The 25,224-nt window shown below is 47.7% G+C and overlaps 1 protein-coding gene across 3 annotated transcripts in view; it reads left to right on the forward strand.

Moving 5' to 3' along the window:
• Positions 1–17,932: 17,932 nt before the first annotated feature.
• The window catches only part of TNRC18 (trinucleotide repeat containing 18), a 117,279-nt gene continuing 109,987 nt past the window's right edge, over positions 17,933–25,224 (forward strand). For all 3 annotated transcript variants that reach the window (XM_081889022.1, XM_081889023.1, XM_081889024.1), the window contains exon 1: positions 17,933–18,149. In XM_081889022.1, coding sequence (XP_081745148.1) covers positions 17,948–18,149 — 202 coding nt within the window. In that variant the 5' untranslated portion in view covers positions 17,933–17,947. The remainder of the gene's footprint in view (positions 18,150–25,224) is intronic.

The following is a 25,224-nucleotide window of genomic DNA, read 5'->3' on the forward strand; positions in this document are numbered from 1 at the left end:
CTGGTCTTCTCTGGGTGGCAGAGGGTTCTCCAAGGTGTACCAGATGGTTTATTCACTGAGATCCCAGCAGTGAAACCTTGGAGCTTGAGCATGTCCTCCTTGCACTGTTCTGAGGCCCTGCCTCCCCAATTCAGACTCTTGTTTTTTCCTGTTGGGAGCATCGCCAGGCCAAAGGTTTCATTTTATTTCTTGAAAGCAACTTGTGCCATTGCATGGGGGAACGGTCAGTGGCTCATATCCAAGCTCTTTCCTAGGTGAACGAAAGCTCCTTGCGGGGTGCTGGTATGTTTTGGTTTTGTTGATTGTTTTTAATCAGATTTTGCAGATTCGCAATGGCCGTGAAAGTCCCCGTTTTAAGTGCACAGCAGATTGATAAGATATGCAAAAGGCATCTGGCTTTCAGATTTGTATGCATATCTCTCGCTGTTTTTCGTGCTTCGGCTTCCATATAATCAGAAATACATTTGATACGAGCGAGCAGAGGACATCAGGCTGCCCTTGATCCAAAATCCCACCATCAAAGCATTCTCTGCCTCCCCCCCTTCTCCCCTCCCAAAGGAGGCACTGCAGCAAAAACCCACCTAGCAAGGCTTTGAGACAATGTTGTGCCACGAACTTCAGCCTTGGGGGTCCCTGGGGGAAATTTTAAGCATAACACAAGTCTCTTCTCATTCCTGCAGTTTCCTGCTGTCCTTTTATCGATCCATTTTGGCCAAAAAGGTCAGGCAGAAAGGATAACTAATTGTGATGCATTATGGAGCTGCCATGGTCTTTAAACAGTTTTCTCTGTGCCTAGTTCTTTATTTAATGTTGTCTTTAGAAAAAAGGTTCTTCCTTTATTTTTTATTCTTTTTTAAAAAAACACACACACCAGTAGCTATATACCAGTGCCAACTTTTCAGACTAATTGGAACATAAGTAGAGCCTTCTGTATCAGGCCAGTGGCCTAATTCCCCTGCATGTCCACTCTAGGAAAACAAGGAATGTTGTACTTGACTGCTACTTATGTCCAGCATTGTGCTCTCACAAGGGACAACCAGATGCATGAACATGTTGCTTCGATTTCCTTTGAGCACCTCAGCGGGGGGGGGGGGAGGTTCTTGTTGTCTGGACATCCCAGGACACTGCCTGGGCTTGTGCCCCAGGGAGATCACTTCAGTGCTGTTAACGCAGCAGTTTGACTTCACCCCCAGAAGTGTACTCCATTGTCTGTCAAGATGCCAACAACTGTGGGATGTGATACATAAGTAGCAGACAAGTACAACATTCCTTGTTTTCCTAGAGTGGACATGCAGGGGAATGCTTGGCCCATCCAGTCGAAAACTTCCTGTTTCCTTCTGGCCTGGAGCATCCTTCCTCTTGCATGTGACTAGAGGTGGGCGTGGCCTTACCTGTGCAGGTAACAAAAGCACAAGACACACAGCACACCCTCTCTCTTTCACTCCTCTGTCGTTGGAGCAGCTTTTAGCTAGAGACGCTCTGTTGGCTTCCAGCCAACAGAGGACACTGGGATTATCCCCACATGGGATAGATCCACATGAATATACTTTGTAACTAAATCTGCCTTCAGGGATCCAACTGTGAACTGATGATGTGAGTAAACTTCTTTTATATACTTTGCAGAAGATTGTGGTGTGTTCATTCTTTTAAGAGGGATATAAGGAGACTTACCAGGACCCTAATATTGAGAGGCTTAAACAAGCCTGCAACCAGCTATCTGCTGTGTGTTTAAAAGGGGAATGTAAATCTCTGCCCCGTGAAGGAACTTGCTAGCGCAAGTTAGGAAGAATATTAATGAACAATATATCCTCTCCTGCCTCCCTGAACAACCAGGTGCACATTATAGGAAACCAGCAAGCCAGAGTTTTGCCCAAGAGTCCTCTCCCTTCCTGTGGTTTTTAGTAACTAGTATTCAAAAGCGTGGCTGCCTCCAACTGTGGGGGCAGCGCATGGCCATTGTGGCAAGTGACCATCGATAGATCTCTCCTCATCCATGAATTTGTCTAATCCTATGTTAAAACCATCCAAGTTCCTGGCCCTCTCTGCCTCCTGTGGGAGGGAGTTCCACAGGTTAACTCTGCATTGCATGAATGACTTTCCTGAATCTTCCAGCATTCGCTTCATTGGATGTCCACGAGTTCTGGTGTGGTGAGAAAAAACCTCTCTGTCCACTTTCTCCATGCCAGGCATAATTTTACAAACTTTTAGGAAGTCGCCTCTAACTTACCTTTTCTCTAAAAAGTCCCCAACGCATAAACCTTTATTTGCTCCACCCCCTTGACCATTTGGGATTCCCGCTTCTGCACTTTATAAATATACAAAAACTGTCCCTCCTACTTGCAAAATGCTACAAATACCATGAAAATGGAATGTTTCCGCAGTTCCCCATCTAAGCAGAGCATCAAAAATGTGTCCCAAAGACCCTGAAGGCAGAGGCGTAGGGAGGGGGGCAGGCCGCCCCAGGGGCCATCATGGAGGGGGGGGTGACAAATTATCAAGGAACAATTACTGCACTACTAGGGTGGTTCATAAAAAAACTTTTTGTTTTGAAAATGCCTGCTCCAAAGGTCTTATCTTTCTACACTAGGGATTATTTGGCTATATCTGAAATTTCATGCATATCAGTTAATATCTTGACCCTCCTCCACGAAAAAAAACTGTTTACTTGGCTTTTCATATGTCACAAAGGCTGAAATTTAAATTCAGTGGAGCCAAAACACAATCCATCCTGTAGATTTAAGTATCTGTCCACAGTCGCCTACTTGTTGTCAGGGGCCCAGAATCCACATTCCTTTGTAAGAAAATATGAAATAACATAAAACCATTTTTGCAGGCAAAAAATAAAATAAAATAAAAATCAATGGGGCGGGGGGAGAAGACATTTCCCACACCGGGTACCACCTGACCTACCTACGCCTCTGCCTGAAGGACTTTTATTTATATATTGCGCTTTCTGCTTGGGTCAGGCCCGGCCCTGCCATTAGGCAAGAGAGACCAAGTGGCACACACAGCTCTCCCCTCCAACAGAAGGTTGCAAACCTCTGCGCTCAGGAGGAGGGACAGCCAGAGTGCTGCTGCTGCTGCCGCCCTGCCAGACCAGCCTCACACTGCCCAATGATAGGGCCGGCCCCAAGTCCTGCATCCTGGCTTCTGACCCACACATAGTCTAAGCACACCAATTGCATGGCTGAAAGCAGGCCATTTGCACCCTCCACGGTCAAAACACAGGCTGTGAAGAGTGGCTTGCAAGAGAGGCCAGGAGCCCAGCCCAAAGCAACCATCCCTGCTTCTATGATAGACCCCTGGAGCTCTGCTGCTCTATCACACTCTTGAACAGAAGTGCACATGTCTGGGTGAGAGAGTGCATCCCAGCACAGCAAAACATTAGGCGCTCAGGTTGTAACTTTTGCTCGTCTGCATGTGCAGGATAAACATTAGCTTTCGTATGCTTTGCAACTTAGGACATTATTCATTCTTCCCTCCCTCTCTCTCTCAAGCTAGTTTATTCTGTTCAATAAAATAAAAACCAAGGTCTTTGGGCCTCTCTGCAGAATGGACATGTCTTCAGAATCACACCTCGATTACATTTCCTGGACAGCTTTTTTCGCTTCCATCTCCAAAGCGGCGCCAGAGCTTATAACTTCCTTTCTGTTCTCAAATGATTTGTCAGGCACCAGAGGAGGTGGAAGACTTTGTGAGAGGCACGCGCAACCTCAAGGTTGTGGGTGTCTGTGTGCATATATGTGCTCTCACACCCAGGGCCGGATTTAGGTTTGATGAGGCTCTAAGCTACTGAAAGTAATGGGGCCCTTTATATGTCCAGCTGTCCTTTGTCAACAACAAATTGCCGGTGAGTTTTGGGTTGAATATATGCTATATGGCAATTTATGGACCTAATAGATATCTCAAGCCATTTGCACATCTTGCCGTGCAACCAGTCCATGCAGAATGTAGGCACCCTATATATAGAAATGAGCAAACCAGTGATATTTGAGGGAGCAGGTGAGCAGGCGGGCCCATGACTTACATCAGAGGAGCCTATACAAAACACTGTTGCTGTATGTAGGCTTTATTATATTTGTTATTTTATCTTATACTTTGGAAATGTACACCCAGTTGGTTTTTTCCTTTAATTTTTTTAGGGGTCCCCAAGAGAGTGGGGCCTGAAGCTATAGCTTATTTAGCTGATACGTAAATCTGGCCCTGGCCACACCCGTAACTTTTAAAACAGACAATGCTATTCTTTTAAAAATGACAATCTTCGCATGCGAATATTGCAGCCAGATGTTTCTTATTTTAAAGGATTGAGGCATTTGCTCACATTCACCCCTTTCCCCCTTTATTAGGGCAACTTTTCCTTACCTATCAGACTGAAAGTTCCTCAGGGCAGATCTATCTCCCTCCCTCCCTCCCTCCCTCCCTCCCTCCCTCCCTCCCTCCCTCCCTCTCTCTCTCTCCCTCTCTCCCCCTCTCTCTGCGTATTTATCACATTCGTATCCTGCTTTTCACCCAAAGAGCTCAGAGCTGTCCTTACACCACTCCTGTGAGGTATGCACACTGAGGGCTAGCTGCTTGCTCAAACCCACCCAGAGGCTCTTTCAGCTCAATGGAACCTTTATGCAGATATATGTACTTAAAATTTTGTCTTTTTTTAAACAGATAAAACATAAATATTGTATGGAGGACATGCCGCCCACTTGCAACCTTTTACAAATGGCTGTATCTCAGTGCATCTTGTATATTCAGACCGTTGTTGGTTTTAGAAATCTGTCCTTTTCCAGCTAAAAGTCCGAGCAAACTTCAGCTGGTATGAATTTTCCAGGGCGCTCTGATCTCGGTTTCTCTAATCAACTGGTGCCTTGGGGAGGGAGTAGGTTAAACACTCCCCCCCATACATTCTCTCTCTCTCTCTCTCCTCTCTCTCTCTCTCTCTCTCTCTCTCTTAATAGTACCCTTTTCTTTTGAAACTGGCTTTCCTTTCAAAGGATTCATCAGCGGGGGGGGGGGCAAATCAATGCTCTCCCCGCCAGCACAAACATGGCTTTAAACAATGCAGATTTCCAAGTTAGAAATCTGTGCCTTCCCCTTAACAGTATATCTCTCACCGTGCCTTGAAAAATGGCACATTAACGATGCAACAACAAGAAAATGTGCACACCCAGCACTCTCTCGGATTCTGGAAGTGTGACTGCAGATTCTCTCATCCTCTTGCTTAGGGATTTATAGCTCAAAGCAAATTCTGTATCAAATGCACAGCAGGCAGGAGGGATGTTTGTGGAAATAAGAGCGTAGCTGTACTCTCCCCAGCCTAGCTTGGGAAGAAATCCTGGTTGATTTTTTGGGCAGGCAATTAAGAGATGGAAGGAGGGAGTGAGAATATCTCTGTGTGTGTGTGTGTGTGTGTGTGTGTGTGTGTGTGTGTGTTACAAATAGGAAACAAGCAGTAGAGATGTTCAGGATGGGCTGGTTTCTAAGGTCTTCCCAGTTTTGTGGCTCACCTCACCTGGGAGACTACAGAGTAATCTCAGACGTAAAGCTCCTGTCCTTCGCCCACTAAGCCGGCTCTCTGGGAAGCTGGACATTTTGAGCTGACGAGAAATCGCTGGAAAATTCTGTTTGCCCACACGCTGCAACGTGATGTGATCCTATCAGCTTGCCAGGCAAACGCAAATCGCTAAACCCTGAACGAGGGAGAGCGGAGCGTGTTGAACAGCACAACGTCTGCTTCTGTATTAGGTTGTGCAAATGCAGAAACAGGTGTGTGTAGAGAGGGAGACACTCTACTGCCAGGCCATCCTGGGAATGAGATTGCAGGTTGCTTCAGGAAGCGTTGGCTCTTCGCAGCAATCCGTGGTTCGTTTTATTGGGGTTTCTCGGGGACGCTGCTCAGTCCTCTGGGCTCAGTGACAGAGCCCCCACTTTGCAGAGAGAATGGTTGGGTCCCGGGGGTCTCCAGATCTGGCCCAGAGCTTGAACTGGGGCCCTCACTCATTAGAAGACATAAAAATTGGAAGGAAATTAGGAGTCCCATCAAATGAGGTTCAGATTGCTTGAAAGAACATGGCATTACAATGACGTTTAAGGAAATCGTTTCGTGAAGAAGGAAACTGAGCTGCTTCAAGTCCATTTCATAAGACCTTGGGCTTCAATCTCATACGACTCTCAGGAACCCTTCCAGCTCTGAAATTTTATGTTATTTTATTTGGGTATAATTGCCACTGTTCTGAGTAGAACTTCCTTCAGAGTAAACAGGTTTAGGATTAGCCTAGGAGTCACTGGAGGACTCTCAACAGCTGTGAGTAGTCTTAGTCACATTTTTAAAAACTATGAAGCAGTTTGCAGATTTCAGAAATGATCCCGCCTTGTCTGAGAGTCCATTGCATTCCTAACTACTTGTAATAATTTTGGGTAGCTTTTTTTGGGTGGGAACAAAAAACAAACCAAAAGGGTCAAACTTTGAACCCTTGTAAAGGCTGCTTTATTAAATGGTTACGTTTTCGGAAATAATTAATTAATTTACACCTCACCCTTCCTCCAGGAGTGCAGGGATAAGAGCAGGCTTCCTCAACCTCGGCCCTCCAGATGTTTTTGGCATACAACTCCCATGATTCCCAGCTAGCAGGACCAGTGGTCAGGGATGCAGGGAATTGTAGTCCCAAAACATCTGGCGGGCTGAGGTTGAGGAAGCCTGGATAAGGGCACAGTGGATGTTTGTCACCTTCGCTCATAAACAAAATGTAAAATGCTGAGCAGTTTATCATTTTCAACTTATCCTAACTGATGTCATGTGAATAGTTTCCTTTGCACCTTCATACTGATGTTTTACAATGCATGGAGAAACTTTGGGGTTTTGAGCCCTGTGTTGTTACCTGCATGACTTAACAGTCTGTCTGTCTGGATTACTTTGTGCATTTTTCATATATATGGTTGCATCTGTTATTTTAAAAATAAAAACATATACAAAAAATTAAGCCTGCAAACAGAAACCATTCTGCAGAAATGATTAATAGCAGCAATGTTTGGTGGAAATGTGACTTTCTGGAAGAAGAGATAACTAACTGCCCACACTGTTGCAGGCACCGCAACTGTGACTCTTCATATCAATGCAAAGTGTTGGGAGGTGTAATCATTTAAATGTAACCACCAAACGGGAGGCAACTGAGCTGGGCCTTCTCCCCTATGCACCAAGGAACTTGGTGGTCAAAGTTTGCAAATTCTGCAGCTCCACCCTTTTCACAATGTGGATGAGAAACTCTGCTCAAATAGTAGCATCTTCTGTTACCAGCTCTGCTGGGCAACCCACCTGCAGAAAAAAGGCTTGGGGGGGTGTTGAGAATTATAATGGGCCTCTCTGTGTGAAGAAGCCTTGACCTTGACCAAGGATTCCCGTTCAGTGTTGTGTGTTTGCTTCAACCTGTTGGACGAAGCCACTCTTCCCTGTTGCTGGTGAGTCTTGTGGGTATTTGTGGTTAACAGAATAGCAACCTGCACAAGATGCCTTACAAAGGGAAGGAAGGAAGGAAGGAAGGAAGGAAGGAAGGAAGGAAGGAAGGAAGGAAGGAAGGAAGGAAGGAAGGAAGGAAGGAAGGAAGGGGAAAGTCCTTTTTCAGAGGTCAGATGACCACCTGCCAGGGACTCTGGACTAGATGACCCTTGGCAGTCCAACTCCATTTTACTGTTCTAAGATTTTTTAAATCTCCGATTGTTGGGGCAGCAGATTAAAATAAGTGCTTCCCACTTGCAGTGTTATAAATGAAATGGAACTGACATTGCTTCCTAGAGATCGTTTCTGTGTGTTTTAACTGGTGCTGGACAGGAATAAAATCGAAATGCTTTTGTGAACACGCCCGACGTCTTTGCAAACCCAGCTTTCGTAGTCTTTGCAAAACCAGCTTTCGTACAGAGTATACCGCAGGTACACACTGCAACGTGGGAAGACACCAAATGGCTCTCTTTCCCCAACGAAAGGTGTAACAGATATGAATACCCCCTTTCTTACCCCACAAGCCAAAGACAGCATGTGAAAAGGTGTTCAAAGCCAACAGCTGCATGCAGGACTTGCCCCCAAACCCTGGAGGGTGGTGCAATGGTCAGTATGTAAGGCTGAGACTGGAAAGGCCTGGGTTCAAATCCCACACCCCGGCAAGTGGCTCACTGTGACCTTGAGCCAAATTTGCCACCTCTCAGCCTCACCTGCATACGCAGTTGCTGATGTGATATAATGGGCTGGGGGGCAATTCAGTTCTTCTATTCAGTTCCTTGCAGGAAATGTGATGCGTCTCTCAGGAGGCAGCTGACGGACTGTGTCTTCTCCTGGCTCACCAGGGAGATGCCATGGCTGCCCATCGATCCAGCGCTCCATGAGGCCACAAGGGAAATAAGACACATGCACGAATACTCCCTCCCTTACCCGGCCCTCCAGCCAAAAATCTTGGGGTCCAGGATTTCCAGTTGGGAAATTTAAAGTTTTACATCATTGGTGGTTGAGGGAGGGAGCGTGAAGATCCTCCTTAAGGCCAGATTCCTCCTTGCCCAAAACTGGGCTTTTAAATCAGGTGGTTACAACAGCGCAGCATTGCCAAAAGGAAACTCTGTAAGATCATATTGCCATTTATGCCAGCTTGTGCAAATGCATATATCAGTATCTGGCTATCGACCCACTGAGGCCTGTGACCCAGCAGACGCACAGCCAAATATTCAGATTGGACTCCCCCCTTTCTTAGGCAAGCTATATTTGGGTTTCAGCAGCTGAACGCCTAAATGGGTGAAGGGTCAACACCCCCTTGCTGCACCCGAGTCCTAAAACATGGGAACAGAGACCAGAAAACCTGTAGCTTATCCACCGAGCCCTTACGGAAAACCCCCAAACCCTAAAAGATTCCCCAATTGTTGCTGAAGGAAGATGCCCCACATCTTTGCCACAACACCTATTTAAATAAATCAAGTTGTCTGTTGGAAGGATGGGGGAGAAGACATAAAATACAGCCAAAGCCAAAATAGTTTATGGTCATTTCCATAAACTGGGACAAAATCGGCAGCCTACAGTTGAGAATTTGTCTTTTTTAGGGAGGGGGTCAAAATAGAAAAAGCTTTGTAATCCACAGGTTTAAAACTAGCAAGCTTTATAAAGCAAGGGGGACACATGGGGAAAGACTTTGATCTTATACATGAAAGCTTTAATACAAAGAAAAAATAAGCGCGGGGGGGGGGGGACCTTTACTGTTTCTAACCCCTTTCCTACCCTGTTAAGTCAGGCAAGTCTAATAAATAAATATTTCAAGGTTCCTCTCTAAGGACGGAGTTCTAGTACACACACTTGCAATGGGTCCGACTCCTGAGTAAACATGATCAGGACTGCGCTATTGATCTTCTAGAAATAATTTGTGAAACCGGCCTCCCCTCTCTTCCCCTCTTCTTTGCTAGCACAAGGATGGTGCCTGAAAAAAGAAAATAACGGTTCCCAAAAGCTTTCCATAAAACCACCAACAGCTTTAAAGAAACCAAGCAAAAGGTTTTATTTTCGTAACAAGCAGCATTGCTAATCTAATCACACACGCACAAACTGCAAACTATAACACTGAGATTTGGGGTGTGATTTTTTTTTATTTAACAGAAAAAACAAGAAATGAAGACTTGTAAATTTAATAGGAATGTAGTGTAAACTGGTGATAGACGCCATAGTGAAAGTACTACCCACAGTGAAAATGGTGTAACACCACTACTACAAACTCACTAATGTGTTTCTGTAAGCAATTATGTTTGTGAAGTTAAGCATTCTTTAATAATAATAATAATACTAGTATTATGTATTATTATTATTTAAAGGAAAAATGTGATTTCAATAGGGTTTACTCGCAGGAAAGTAGATGTAGGGTTGCAGCCCCAAAGCTTGCATCAGGGGTGAGAATCTGGAAGCTGGAGGAGGGCTGTGTGTGTGTGTGTGTGTGTGTGTGTGTGTGTGTGTAAAGCTTGCTTCAAGGTTAGAACGACCTTTGGTAAGTGGTGGGAGAAAAAGAATTTTTTTACTATTCTGTGGTCCAGGCAGCTTCCTAAATTAATGCATTTACGATTCCTCAGGATATATTAGCCCTGGACATCTACTGAATTAAATCTGGGGTTTTTTGGGGGGGGGGGGCAAAAGAGAAATCATTAGGACTACAATCCTCTGCACTTACCTGAGTACACAGAGCCACAATAGGGCCTACTCCCGAGTAAACATCCACAGGCTGTGCTGTTAAATAGGCTTTTTTGGGGGGTGGGTGGGTTTGGGGATATAACTGCAACTCTTAAGCTCCAGTTTCAGGATGGACAAACCGAATTGGGAGGAGAATCTATCGATCGATCAATCGATCTATTCAGGAGGAGAATATATATATATATATTTTGGGCTCGACAGTTTGTTGCAAAAACCACCAGCAACATTCCTGGCTGCTAAAAATAAACACAACGTTTCACAGATCTTGGCGGGATGGGAAAATGAATTATGTGCTATTTTTTTGCGGGGTTGCGGGGGGGGGAGAGAGAAATGGTGAAAATGAAGAACAGCCCCCTCCCTCCATCTAAAGTCAGACGAATGGGTCTAAATACTTACGACAAAGCTTGTTTGCCCCCCGGATAAAAATTAAAGGGGGGAGAATGCAATAACTTCTGGTTAAGGGCACCCCAACATTCCCCCCCCCGGAAAAAGCTCGGCGTGGAACTGCAAGCCTGGCCGGACAGCTCTTTCCATGCACTAACCTGGAAGGCGGCGCGTTGCAAACAGGTTTTTAAAAATATATAAAAATACTGAAATAAGGGGAAAGAGGCAAGGAAAGGAAGAAAAGCGCAGAGCGATCTTCAATAAGGCTCTTTTTAGACGTCGTCCTCCTCTGCCCCCCCATACCCCACCCTGCTGCCAAGATGGCTCCCAGCTGTTGTTTACCGGGCGGGGAAAAAGCGAATTTTTTTTTAAAGAAATGGGTGGTTTGTTGGTTTTTGTTTTTTTTAAGAGAGAGATGCAAAAGGTGGAGAAAAAATCCGCCAGCAGCCTTGCAGTGACAAGCGGTTCTGTGCGAGTAGGAACCTCTTTTTTGCAGCCGCGGAGGCGACCGGAGGACCCAACTGGGGATTTTATTGCAATTTTTAAAAATTGCAAAATCTCCTCCCGCAGCTGGGGAGGGATCGCGCGGGGTGGGGACACGACCTCCCTCTCCCTTCCCCCCCCCCGTGCATTTTTTTTTTTTTTGCAGAGGGAAATGGCCACGACGTGCGGGGGAGGGAGAGGATCGGGCCCTTCCCCCCCCCGCCAAAGCTGTATTTTTCTTGGCGCAATCCTCTTGCCTTCGAGTAAACCTCTCCGGGAGGAAAGGCAGGCGGGCCTTACTCGCGAGGAGGAAGCACGCGCGAGGATCCGGCCGGGGAGGAAAATCTGGAGGCGCGGGGGAGGGACTGGGTGGGTCACTAACCCGGAGAGGGCGGGATGGGCGCTGTAATGAAATGCAGATTTGCGCCCCGGCCTGATGGGAACCGCTTATGTATATATATATATATTTTTAACGGGGGGGTGTTGCAAAAGGACGCGCCTTTGCAAAAAGGAAAATAAACAGGCAGCGCTTTCGTTTTACTGACGAAGCAGGGATTTATCGCACAGCTTCTCCCCCCACCCCCAATATCAAAACTCGCAGCTTCTGGCGAGGATCCGGGTGTGAAAACATTAAATATTATTAGGGGGGTGCTTTAAAAAAAATATCCATCGGCTGGATCCAGGCTTGTACGCTTGCTCTGCTCCAGAAAGAGATGGGGCCAAAAAAATACCCCCCCCCCCTGCACTGAAAACCGGGCATCTGATGCAACCTTCGCTCCACGTCTCTTGAGAGGGGGCTCCGTCCTGCAAAATAATTTTTTTTGGGGGGGAGAGGGGATTACCTAATTTATTTTTAAAAGATCTGCAGGCTTAAAAAAACAACGCACAATTAATTCCATGCAATCCGTTACCGTTGTAAAATAAAACCGGAGCGGTGGGAAAAGAGGCGGGGGGGCGTCCTCCCCTTTTCTGCATTCTGCCCATTCTCTTTTTCCCTCCCCCCCCCGCTTAAAAAGAAAAAAAACAACCCAATTCTCTTGTTGCTCCTTCGCTAATTTGGATCCCAGCCATTCAATCCCGAGGCGAAGTCGTCACTCCTTCACTAGCCCGGGGGGGGGAGACCAAGCTTGGCTATTTGTTGCTATCTCCTTTTGCATCGCGACGTTTTAACGCCCCCCCCCCGCCAAAAAAAAACCCCATTAAAAGAAGTTTGCATTTTTCTTCTCCGGCTTCTATTTTCGGTCTCTTTCTCTCCCCCCCCCCCCGCGCTCTCTCCTTTCCAAAGAGGGCGGCCTAGAAACAGCCTCGCTGGAGCTTCGGGGGCAGTTTGAAACTGCTAGGTGGGTTTTTTTGTTTTGTTTTTTTACGTTTACACGGGAATTAAGTAAGAAAGGGTGTCTCCCCTCCCCCCTTCCAATTTTTCTCCCTTCCCTCGATCCATTCAGGGGCAAATAAGAGTGTCCAAAATCGATTTTTGTTTTGTTTCATGTTTTATTATTATTGCAAATACACTCTTAATTCACACAAGCAAAATAAATATCCGGTCCAAGCAAGCGCAGCTTCCAGATCTCTTTCCTTCGGGTAGGTTTGCGGGGTGGGCAAGTTTACAGAAGAAAAAAAAATTCTAGAATTGTACCGGGTCACAGGGATCTCCAGGGATCAACTTGCTCAAATCTCCCTAGCAATGCAGTTATCACAGCTAAATCACCCTATTGACTCAAAACAAGCTCGAAAACAGGAACTAGGATCTTTTTTGCTTTTCGTTTATGTATATATACATACATAAAGTATGTCTAAATCGGAAACATTACCTGCCAATTCGGTTTATAAAGGCAACCAGTTTGTCCCTCCGGTCGCCCTGGTTCAACTGCTTTGCAAAGCGAAATGAGGTTGGTGGGGCGCGGGGGGGGGAAGAGTCCAAACTGGACTCCGGACAGCCGGCTCCGTTTACTCCGAAGTGAGACCCAAAGTCCACCGGCCATTACTCCCACGCCAAAGGGCACAGGCCCGCAGCCAAGTTTCCAGACCTAAACTGCAAATATCCTCGCCAGCACCGCGCTCCCAAGACCAGGCCTGGGATGTTGGTTGGCCGGAGAGATCGTGTAGACACAACCAAGCGGCGTGAAAGCGGATCAAGCTAGAGAAGCCCAGCGTTCAGGGTTCTCCCGTCTCTCTCGGGGGTGAGGATAAATCCGAAGTCCCTGAAAAGTGTAGTTGGGGCCTAAGGGGGGGGGGGAATAGGATGGAGGGCTGAGCAACTCCGGGGCGGAGGGACGACCCCTCCCCAAAGCATTAATTCGGATTTGCCCCTGGCAAAACGGGAGGGGCGCTGCTGTGGGTTTGGGATCAGGCTCCGAGACCCCCGGCCGCCCCAATGTCTGGGGGGGTGTGCAGCTTTCATTGGCTCTGCCCCACAGGAACTCCCGGAAAGGATAGATCTGGTGCGCTCCCCCCACGAACCCCCAAATAAAGCCTCTAAGATGCGGCCCCGATCCACGCACCTTCACTCGGACGTAAGCTGCACCTCCATACCGAGCGCCTTCGCCCCACCCCCGGTCGCTTTGCTCCCAAGCCTGGGCAAGCGGCAGCAGCGCGCTGCCTTACTCTCGAGTAAACCGCCGTCGCTGCAGAGCTGCTGCGTGGTTTGCATCCCACCCACCTACCCCACCCCCGTCCCCGGTTGTCTTACCTGCGGAGGAGGGGTTGGGGGGTTACATGGCGGAAGCTTACACCTGAGTAAACCTGCCTAGGCTCGGGCCGCCGATGCTGCGCTTGCTTTCCTCCCCGGGAGTTTAAGGCCGGCTTACTTCCGAGTAAGCATGCAGGGCGGAACAGACACCCCTCCCCCCCTCCCTCCTTCCTGCCCAGGCGCTGCAACCCGCCTGGGCCGCCAAAAACGCTCCGGGGGCCACCAGTCTCCCCACCCCCCCTCCCCCAAAGAAATGTGGGGTGTCCGGCTTGCAACCCCTCCCTCGGGGTTGGGAGGGAGGGCTGGAGATGGCAGCTTCCCCCCCCCGCCCCGATTTTCTGTTTATGATCAGCCAGAGCAGACCAGAGGCGGAGAAAAAAACACCCCGGGGTTGGGGGGACACCTTGAAACCGCCTCTCTGAATTCCCACCGCCCGCTTGGCCCATTCAGCCCTCCCCGCCGGGGAGCCTTGAAACCTCCCCTCCCCACTCTCGCCCCGCTCGGGCCATAATTGGCTTTATAAGGATGGCGGCGGGCCAAAGTGTTTACATGAGGCTGAGTGGCGGGCGGGGCAGCCAATGGGGAGGCCTACTATGAAATTTTGGCTGGCTGGCCCGGAGGGGGGGCGGGATGCAAGGAACAATGCTTGTTTCATTGCTAAAGAGGCTTCCCCCCCTTCCTCCCCTCCCCCTCTTTTTTCTTTTTTTTTTAAGAGATCCACGGAGAGGAACTTGAAAGGGGTTTTTTTTGGTGGACTGCACCTATTCCAAGCCCGGGCTGTATATGTGTGGATCTTGAAGTCTCCCGACCGACGAGGCGCCGACCTGGAGCTTACGAGGAAGCCGGACCCGTTCACACGACGAGGGAACCCGAGTTTGTGAAAGCCGCGAGCCGAGGAACCCGCCTGTCCTGCCGCTTTTCCGGGTGGAGAGGGGAGCCCCGGAGCACCAGGCAAGGACCTTTTTGGATGCTCAGAGTGGAAGAGGAAGAGGAAGAAGGGGGAGGAAGGCCGCTGCAGCCCCCACCCCGGAAAAAAACCCAAACACCCCGCTTGTGGATCTAATTTTGTGAAACACGGGAGGGAGGGTTGGGGTCCAGGTGCGAGAAAACCCGGCCGAAGAATGCCAAAGAAGAGGACTAGATAAAAATTTAAAATACAACTCCTTCCGAAAGGTAAGCTTTGCAACTCTTGCTGACTTGGGAAGTTGTCTCTGGGGAGGGGAGGAAAAAAAAAAGCTTTCTCAGTAGTGTAGGGGAGGGAACCCCAGGGCAATTTCAGGACCGGGTCCTCCCCCTCCCCCATCGCCCCTCTCCACTTTCCCTCCTCTCCAAATTTTTCAAAATTCCTCTTCTCCGGACCAGGGCGCCCCAGATTTGGTCTCTCCTCCCCGCCCCCTTCTCCGTGGCAAAGAGAACCCAAGAACCAGGCATTTTCGGTTAGGCTGCTTTTAATTAAAATCAGGAGTCCAGCCATGTTGGTTTTTTTGGGGGGGGGGTTAAGAACTGAGATCAAGGAAAGTAAAAGGCATTCAATGAAATTCTGTACACGCACCGCCGGCCCCTCCGCACCCCAAATATATATATATATGTATTGGTTTGGGATGCGGTGGTCTGGTTTTCATTCCCATCTGATCTTAAAAGTGTGCCCATATCTCTCACACAGGAATCCGAAGTGTGTGTTTCTGTATATTAAGGCCAAATAGGAATTAAAACAAGAACCTTCCCTCTCCAAAGAATAAAAATTGAAGCTTAGAGAAAGAAGTTAGGGGGAAGGGCTCCCCCCCCAAAAAAACCCCCATACGTGCAATTGAAATGGACAAACGGACCATTTGCCCTTTATATCCTTAAAATGCAAAGCTGCCGATTTATTTACTGTATCTCGTGGCTTATAAGAAAATGGGAACAAACGTTTCAATCTTGTATCTATTTCAGTGGCGTGTATTGGATTGGGGTGGGTGTTGTCTAATAAACAGGGAGGTAGTTTTAACTAAACCCAGATTAAAGTAAGAAACTCTTAATTAAACCTAGTAAGGGACCAAACGGGGATTTTTGAACACTGCGTTCTCTTCAACCAGCTCATAAGAACCAGTCTGAGGAAATTCCAAGGCGATATTTTCCCCTGGGAACAGAGAGCTAAAACATCGACTAAATTCATTTTTGTGTGTGTGATTTTAAGGCAGCTGGCGAATGACTTCAGGGTTGGAGAGAGGGAGAATAGCTTTTCTTTGAAAAAGAAAGTCATTTTCCAACAAGTCCCTCTTCCACTCCCTCCATTTTTTCAGGGAGCTGAATTCTAAATATTTTGGAATATTTTATGGCGGCGGGGGAGAGGGAAACAACCAAAAATACTTTGGGAACTTCTCTGCATTCCTCCTCATTTAAAAGAAGGCATGGTTGATTTTTTTTTTTAATGGCAGACATTGGAGCCTCATTTTTTGGAGAGAGAAAAATTCTGTCCCCTGATTTGGAAGCGACCTCCGCTGTAGTAACCAGACGGAGGATACAAATGGTTATTCTTGCCAGTGTTACTGGGGACTAAGTCCCATTGAACCCGGAGAGACACTGAAGACAGTGGGGTTTACTCCTGGGTAAATGGGGCGAGGATTGCAGCCTTGCTTCTTAAAGACAGTCAGCTCGGCTTCCTAGGAAGGAAACTAGCACGATTTCTCGCAGAGAAGGAGAGCGCAAGAAACCTTTATTTTATTTTAAATTCCAACCAGTGTAGGGAGGTCGTCGCTGGAAACCGAACCGGGTTGGTGGCTTCCTCAATAATAATCATCATAAAACCCCGTTTTCCTTCCGAGCCATTCTGCCCAAGTGGCACGAAGAAATCTCGGGCTCCTTATCAGGGCCAGCTTGCAGCGTGTGCGTAAAAGGTTAAACATTAAATACTTTTCCAGGGCTAAGAAGATGATAAAATATGTAATGGGTTATTTTCGCCTCCGGGCGAGTAGGAGCTCCCAGCCCCCCACCCGCCGCCCTTTCTACATTTTTGTCGACCCACATCTGATAAGATGGAGGGGAAGGAATGAGGATTTGTCAAAATCGATACTGGGGAGGGAGAGGGTGTTCAGGCAAAACGTGAGAGGAGAGGGAGAGAGGGAAAGGGCAAAAAACAACAGACGAATCTGGATTTTAAAAGACAGTCCATTTTAGATAACAGCTAGAAGCCAAGGAAGGTGGGTCTGGTTAAATTCCTCATATCTTCCCCCACCCCATGACCGAGGTTGCAAGAGAGGCAGGAAAGTGTCTCGGTTAAGGGCGCGATCCTAAAGAGCCCTTTCCACCCCTGGGGAGCAAGTCCTTTTCAGCCAAGGCGTTTCGGATCGGGCCGCGCAGCTGCGGTTCCAAACGCGCTGAACGCCAGCCTGATTCCGTCTCTTTCCGAAGCAAGCCCGGTCGACTTTAAACAGGGCTCTAGCTCTCTGCTTCCGAAAGGGGGGTTGGGGCACGATCCTGCGCCTATTTACTCGAGAGTAAGCCTCAGCCCATCGGAGCTGGCTGCCCGGGAACACGGGCGCGTACCGGCGGCGGTGGCAGCTTTCGATTGCAGGCCGAAGGAGCTTACTCGCGAGTAAACAGCCGCTTGGGAGAAACCTCCCTAACTTTTAAAAAGTCTTTATTTTGTACACACACATTTCCCCCCTGCAAACAAAATACAACGTATATATTCTAATTTTTTTTTAAAAAAGTCTTCAAAATGTGAACTCGGGTTCCAGGGACGAATCTTTGTTTTTTTTAAAATTTGGGGAGTGCTGGACGCCCACTTCCTTGGGAGTAAGCCCCATTGCACCTCGCGAGGTTTACTTGTGAGTAAAGAAGCCTTGTTTCCTTGCTTTTCTCCTCTCGCCTTTTTCGAAGGCGCAAAAAAAGGCAGCTCTCTCTCTCTGTGTGTGTATATATATATATATATATATATGCCGGTCTCTCCTTTCCCGCTGCCAATTGGAGACCCCTCGGCGGGGCTGGGTGGGGGTCTGGGAGGGAAACTCGAGCTGCCGCCGCCTTTCTGCCAGACTCAAGCGGCGCCTTTCGCCTTCTTTTGCAGGCTCCCGTCCGGGGCCGCCTGGGCAGCCGGAGCCCCGCGCGCGCGGAGAATGGTTGCGCGGCCGGGCGCGCGGCGCGGGCAGCGGCGCTTGTTGTCCTCGCTGCGCCTTCGCTGAGTCCGGCGGCGGCGGCGGCGGCGGGAGCGCAGCATGGATGGGCGAGACCTCGGCGGGCCCCCGCGCGCCGTCCACCTCCCGCCGCCGCCGCTCCTCTCGGGCCTGGCCATGGACGGGCACCACCGCGCCGCCGCCGCCGCCGCCCGGCTCGCCCCCTTGGCGGCCGGACTGCCGCCCGCGCCCCTCGGCCCCGCCAAGTACCTCGCCGCCGGACTCAACCTCCATTCCCACGCGGGTAAGTCGACACGCAGACGTGGAGGGGGGGTGGGGGGTGGGAAAGAGGAAGGTTTATTGGGGGGAGAGGAAAATGGGGTGTGTGTGTATGGAAGGAAGGCCGGTGCAAGAGGGAGGGTGTCCGCCTTTGCCCCTTCCTCTGCAAATTTACCTTCAGAATGCCCCCACCCTTTAGGGGGTCCCAAGCTTGGAAAATTGGGTTGGTTTCCTTCCCCACCAGCCTCCAAAAATATAATCCCGCTTTCCGGAAGATAGACAATCCCTTAGCAGGCTGGCTCCCCCCCCCATTGCATTTAAATAGCAGTAAAAATAGCTGGATAAATACTCTGCAGTCTGTTTGCCACCCCACCCTAAGAACAGACTGAGCCCCCTGCCAAACAGATCTGCCCTTTCCCCATATGGCTGAAGGCCCCATAGGACGGAAAACCTGGGCATGCCCTAGAGACCCTTCCCCCCAAAATGAATTCAACAAAATAAAACCTCGGGCTCCCTTGGGAGCAGCCCTCTGCCCAATAATTCGAGATGGGGCTTTATAGAAGTGCCTGGCAGTCAACCCCCCTTTTTTTAATAAAGATGACACATTAATTCTGCTTCCTAAAAACAGACAAATCCCTCTTTGGTAGGCTGGCTTTCTTACCACCCCTACCCCAAAAAGCGATTCTGCGTAAATAGTCTGTATGGCTTTGGGAATACTCTGTAGTCTGTTGTGCCCCCTCTCTGCAAAACAGACCACCCCTTTCTCTACATAGCTGTAGGTCCTGTGAGCCAGAAAACCTGGGGGTCCCATAGGAACAGCCCTCCAACCGCTAATAAAATAAATGCAATAGAATGAAGCTTGGGAACTGATAGGAACCTGCCCTATAATGCTAGACAGGCTGCTTTGGATAAGGGCACAGCCCCTCCCCGTCTTTTAAGGCTATGCCCTACATAGAGCGATTGGCTTGGGGTGCCCTTGGCCCTTCCAGCCAGCCTCTTCTCCCGGAGGAGTCGGCCCATCAGGATTTCTTGAAATCACCCCCGCCCAAGCATACACAAAGCATCACACACATTTTCAAGAGCAGCCGAGAAGCATAAATCTTGGCCGGCCTGGCAGAAGCCGGCATTCCAGACCTGTGGAATTCTAGACCCGCAGGATCCCACCCTTTTCTGGCAGCGGGGAACAGGCCTTCCTTGGCTGTGCAGCTGAACTTGAACCCTTGAACAAAATGCCTGTATTTTAAATAAATGACGGGCAAGGAAAGCTTTCCCTTTACAATCTGGGGAGCGATTGTACCACACCGGTGCCTCTCTCCCACACCTTTTCCCGCACAGAGATATTTGTGCAAACTGGGCTGTGTTGGGAGACTGGGTGCCTCTGATGGTCGGCTCTAGCGGTGGCGGATGTTGCCTTAAATAAGTCTGGAAGTTGTTCTCTTATTGCCAGTTTTATTCTTGCTGCTGATGACTGCCTAGTGTGGATTCTGTGACTTTGCATAGCACTGAATGTTCCAATCGCTTTGGGTTGGTTTGTTTTTTGCCCTCTGCCCAACATAAAGCGTAAAGTGGGGTTGAGGGAAGAAGATTTCTCCCTTCCTTCTCAGGGGGGGGGCAGATTTAATATTTTGCCCGATTAGCAAAGCCATTTGGCAGCCCCTCCAAAGTTTCACGGATACTTTGGGTTTGCAGGCATTGCTGACAGATGGCTGGGGACATATTTTTTTTAGAATCTCTTCTCTCCCCTTCCCAAACTTTTCTTCTTTTCACCTTGCAAGATTTGAATGACATCTGTTGTGGATCAAGTTTTTTTTGCATCTCCGTTGCAAAATAATATGTTGTTACTAGAGATTCGGATTTATTTATTTTTTGTTGCTATAGCTTATTATTTAAATGCATGGAGAATAATACAAGAAACCTTTTCAAATCTTGTGGTTTGAATTTGTAGAGGTGGAGAATAATATGGAAGAATGTTGTGGGGGAGGGACACTGCCCCTTCCCCCCCTCCCTGTTTCTGGGCACCTTTTAAAATATCCAAAGATTCTTTTGTCTTGCTAAAGTCTGTTTATCTTACTGGGCCTGCCGTCTTCAAATATATACATTGCGCAGAACTTAGCTGGCTGTGTTTGGTTAGTTACCAGTGTTTGCCTGTGTTGATTTTAACTTTTTTTTTTTTAAAAAAAGAGAAAGTGTTGAAAAGAATTGCTGCCAGGATTGAAAAAGAAAAGAATTATTTACCATGTGCCCAAAGCAAACCTGGGTTTCTCTTAAATGCACTAATGGCGGATAAAACCTGTGCTTATTTATTAATTTCTTGGCTCTCAGGTAGAATAAACTTGCATAGTAGGATCCATCTTTTTTTCCTTTTCTTTTCTGAAAAAATGCCCCCATCTCCTGCAATCTTCTCTTGGAATTCTTTTGTGTGCGAGAAATGGATTGTTCTGCAATGAAGTTAAAGTGCCATCATTGGGTGTGAGGGCAAGTGTGTGCATGCAATTTGAAACAGATGAAAAGTTCTAGTGTTTACAGAAATTCCTTGTTCCTGGGCTTCTTTCTAGCCCTCTGGAGGTGAAGGAGGGAGGGCACAGTGGGCTATGTCTGTGCATGTGTGTGATACGAAATCCAGGAGAGCATTAAGCCATGGCCAGAACCTTTAAAAAAGTGCCTCTGCAGGCATGTGCTCATTTTAGCTTGGGATGGATTTTTGCGGTTGGGTATCTGTGCAAGAGCCAAGCGGTAGCTGGTCTTCTGAAAAAATATTTTAAAACCCATAGACAGAAAACTGCTGTGTGGAGAGGAATCTTAAGCCTCCCCAAACCCCTTTAAAACAACAGCACTCGTTCGCAACTTGATGGGGTTTTTTCCTTGCAGTTTTCCCCGAGTGCTTTAGGCGTTTTCCCTTCCCTGTTAAGGTCTAAGACTTTGAAGCTGCCTGGTGTTTCTTCCCCCCTTCCTTTCCTCTTCTTCCCAAATTAGATTCCCACCCCCTTTTGTTTTTAAATACTTGGATCAGACAATCCACCCAGAGCATGGGCTAGGTTTAAAAACAGCTGGCAGCCTTCTGCAGATGTGCGGCATTCCATTGCAAAACTGGAGGAAAATGGTGCTTCCTTCGGTGATGAGGACCTCAAATTCTGCCATCTCTCTGGCCCTTTTAAAACCTGTGCTGAGGCTTGCTGGAAGCCAGCAAAAGGCAAATGTGTGTGTATGTATGTGTGTGTACACACACACACACACACACACACACACACACACACACACACTGTTGTACTACAATGCACTGCTGTGTGTTTGCCTTCTCTCTCCCCCCCCCCTTCATAGAAAAAAGAGAGAAGAAAGCGTTAGGCGTGCATAGGTGACTTGGAGTTTACCAGGAGGGGTTGGTAGGGTGACAAGTTTTGCAATAATGAAACCTCACCCACATGGAATGAATGACTTTGAAATTTTGCAAACCTGATTGCCAACATCTGCAAAGAAGGAAGTCTGGTCGAGTTGAGAGGGAAGATTTATTGGCTTTCTGAATAGGTGGCACCGCCAATTTTCCAGGTGCTAAAACAAGGGGTGTAGAATGAAGAGCAATAAAACTAAGCACATGAGCAAACACCCTTTTATTTAACACCTCCCCCCCCCTCCACTCCTAGGGCAATCTCTAATCTTTGAAAAAGTGAACTCATTGTCCGGACAAAGTCAAGCTGAGAATAACACTCAGGGTTGTTGTTTTCACATGGACTTTTTTTTTTAGCATTTAATTCTTTCTTGAGGCCTCATAGCTGCTGGAGAGGTTCTTAGAATCTGTTGAAGAAAACCGCTGACGTTCACTGTGCATGCGTCTGTATATCCTATGTTGAGGTTGTTTTCTGATAGGATACGGAACCATTTTAGCCTACTTTCGGTTTAGTCTGATCTCTGCCTGCCCACTTTTCCGGTTATGATCTGACAGTTCTAAACCAGAGTTGTGAAGAACCACTTTTCTGATCGCCACTGGTGAACAGGCGTGAGCTTCCAGGCGAGCAGCTGGGAAGTTTTTTTACAAAAGTTTGTTTGTGTATTTTATATAGATTTATAAAATCTACAAACATATATGTGAGTGTATACGCACAGATTTGGTAGCAGTTGTCTAAGCACCCCCGCCCCCCGCCCCAAGCTATGATTTTGAAGATACACATGATACAGTAAGTTTGCTGAATTGAAACAAAACCAGATTGCTGGATGGAAAATGGTGTTTCTGCTGTCTGGAGTTCAAAATTAGAAAGTTGTGGGCCAGTAACTTCTGCTCACTTACCTGCAAAGTTGTTCTCAGTTCTTGCACACCTGGAGCGCAGCCACAGGAGAAGGACTGTGGGGTATTTAAAGGATTTATAAACCCAGTTGTCTTGTAAGGTTATACCTGGTGTCTCTGCTGTGGGTGCCCCCACCTTCAGAGGGCAGGCAGGTAGCAAGCAAGCAAGCAAGCAAGCAAGCAAGCAAGCAAGCAAGCAGAGAAGGACCTTTTCTGTGGTGGCACCCAGAGCCAAACCATTTTGTTTGCTTTTAACGTGTGGGGGGGGGGGGAAGAACCACAAAGTCCTTGCTGCTTTTAATGGTGTCTTGTGGTTGCAAGTTTTCTTTGCTGCGACTCAAATTCTGGTGGTGTTTATCCGATGTTTTTAATTGCGTTCTTGGAAGCTGCTGCCTTCGAAACTAATAAATTTTGAAAAGGGAGGGTGGAAACGAACAAACGTTTTTTTTAAAAAACCAAACTCTCTGGCTTTGGGGCAAGCCCCAAATGGCTTACCTCTGGAAATGGATCTGGTACGATTTGTGCCCTTTTATCCCTTTCTTTGTAAGAATAGGCACATTTCTTTTGGGTCGTGAGTAGGGAAGATTTTCCAGATGGAAAGGCCAAAATGGAGCAACCTTGCGATGGGTGGGGTGCCTGAGGCTGGGTGGTTTGTGCATTCCTGGGGTGCCTGAGGGGTGCAGAGTGTCTCCTCTGTGCTGTCCTGAGAGACTTTCCTGCGGGATCTGTGTCCATGAAGGCCCACCCACTTAATGTCACACATTACAGTTTGGGCCTGCATTGCACCAGTAGAGTAGCCAAGGGTAGCAGTTCACCATTTTGATGGAGGAAACAAAATGTGACCATGGAAGGGGGTTGGACTAGATGACCCTTGGAGATCCCTTTCAATTCTAGAATTCTGTTCTTCTGCAACAAATCGAATGGGGTGCAGCGCCTGCTGTCCCAGTGGCCAAACAGATGCCCCATTGAGAAACCCACAAGCAGGATTTTTTAAAATTCATTATTCATTTTCATTCATTGTACATACATCTCAAATTATTAACGTTTACTATATATTTCTCCCTCCCTTCCAAGACTTCCCCCAACTTGCGTTTCTGGTTTGTTTCTATTTTCACCCGCTTTGCTATCTCCTAACAGAAAAGGTTATTAATAACATAACTTCAAACCTAAAAATAAAATTAAATACATCATCTTATTTCACCATCTTCTAAACATTTTCTGATGCTAATAATGTGGATGTTTATTTAAATCCTGCCATCAAGTCTATCGCCTTTCCTTCTTTCTGCAAATATAATAGGAATGGTTCCCAATCTTTTTCAAAGTCTCTCTTGTCTTTTTCTCTTGGCCTTTCTGTCATTTTTGCCAGTTCTGCATAGTTCATCAACTTCTCTTGCCAGTGTTCTTTACAGATAGGTAGCCGTGTTGGTCTGCCATAGTCAAAACAAAAAAATTCCTTCTAGTAGCACCTTAAAGACCAACTAAGTTAGTTCTTGGTATGAGCTTTCTGTGTATCTGAAGAAGTGTGCATGCACACGAAAGCTCATACCAAGAACTAACTTAGTTGGTCTTTAAGGTGCTACTGGAAGGATTTTTTTTGTTTTGACAGTGTTCTTTAGTTGGTATTTCTCCAGTCTTCCAATTGGAAAGTCTTCAGTCTTCCAATTCTCCAGTCTTCTCCAGTCTTCCAATTGGAACTCCTGCCACAAGCAGGATTCAAGCACCCAGAGCCCTTTCCCCTCCAGTGGCTACTGCGATTCAGAAGCATCGCTGCCTCGGACAATAGAGCAGCCATTGATGGTCTTCTTCCCCAGAGGACCTTCCTCCCTCTCAGTCCACAACTGCTAAGCTCCTTCAGCAGCCCTTGGTGAGGAACGGTGGAGAGAGCTGGGGCCTGGAAAAGAGGAGGCTGAGAGGAGATATGAGAGCCATCTTCAAACATCTCGAGGGCTGGCACAAGGAAGATGGAGTGAGCTTCTTTTCTCCTGCTCTGGAGGGTAGGACTCGAACCCATGGCTTCAAGTTAGGAGATTGCAACTCAGCATCAGATTCCGACAGTAGGAGCTGCTTGACAGTGGAATGGACTCCCTTGGGAGGCGGTGAACTCTTCCTTCCTTGGAGGTTTTTAAGAAGAGGTGGGATGGCCATTTGTCAGGGATGCTTTAGTTGAGATTCCTGCTTTGTGGAGGGGCTGGACTAGATGATGCTCTGGGGTCCCTTCCAACGAGACAGTTCCTAGGCACCCTGCTGGAAGTCTTTTGAAAGTCCAGCTGACACAGTGGGTGTAGATCACATCCAGTGTGGGGTGCAGATTAAATGTGCGTCTGTTACTCTTAAGGAGCAGTTGCCATCATCCTGGCTTCTATTGCTGGGCCGCTCTGGAGCATGACAGCCTCTTGGGCCAATGATGCTCACAGCATCAGGGCGGATAAAAGCAAGTACTTTTTCACACGACCTGTAGAACTGTGGAACTCCTTCCTGGATGACTTTAAAGGAGGATTAGACAAATTCCTGTAGGAGGAGAGGGCGATTGATGGCTCCTAGCCGGTTGGAGCAGCGCTGCATCTGAACCTCAGCTGCAGGAGAGCAGAGTTGCTCTTCTGCTTGAATCCTGCTTGCTATTTTCCCACTGATGCGTCTGGTTGGCCATTGCAGGAACACGATCCTGCACTAGATGGGCTATCTATTCTTCTGTCCTTATGCTCTTACTAGCGGAGAAAGCAATAGTCCCCTGCCCCGAGCAGCTTGCAATATAAATTGCAACAGAGGAAGGGTTCGGGAGCTCAGCCTCTTTTGGGAGAGCTGGATCAGCCCGCCGAATAAATTT

This window comes from Podarcis melisellensis (genome assembly GCF_964234715.1).
Source record: "Podarcis melisellensis genome assembly, chromosome: 14".
Classification (NCBI taxonomy): domain Eukaryota; kingdom Metazoa; phylum Chordata; class Lepidosauria; order Squamata; family Lacertidae; genus Podarcis; species Podarcis melisellensis.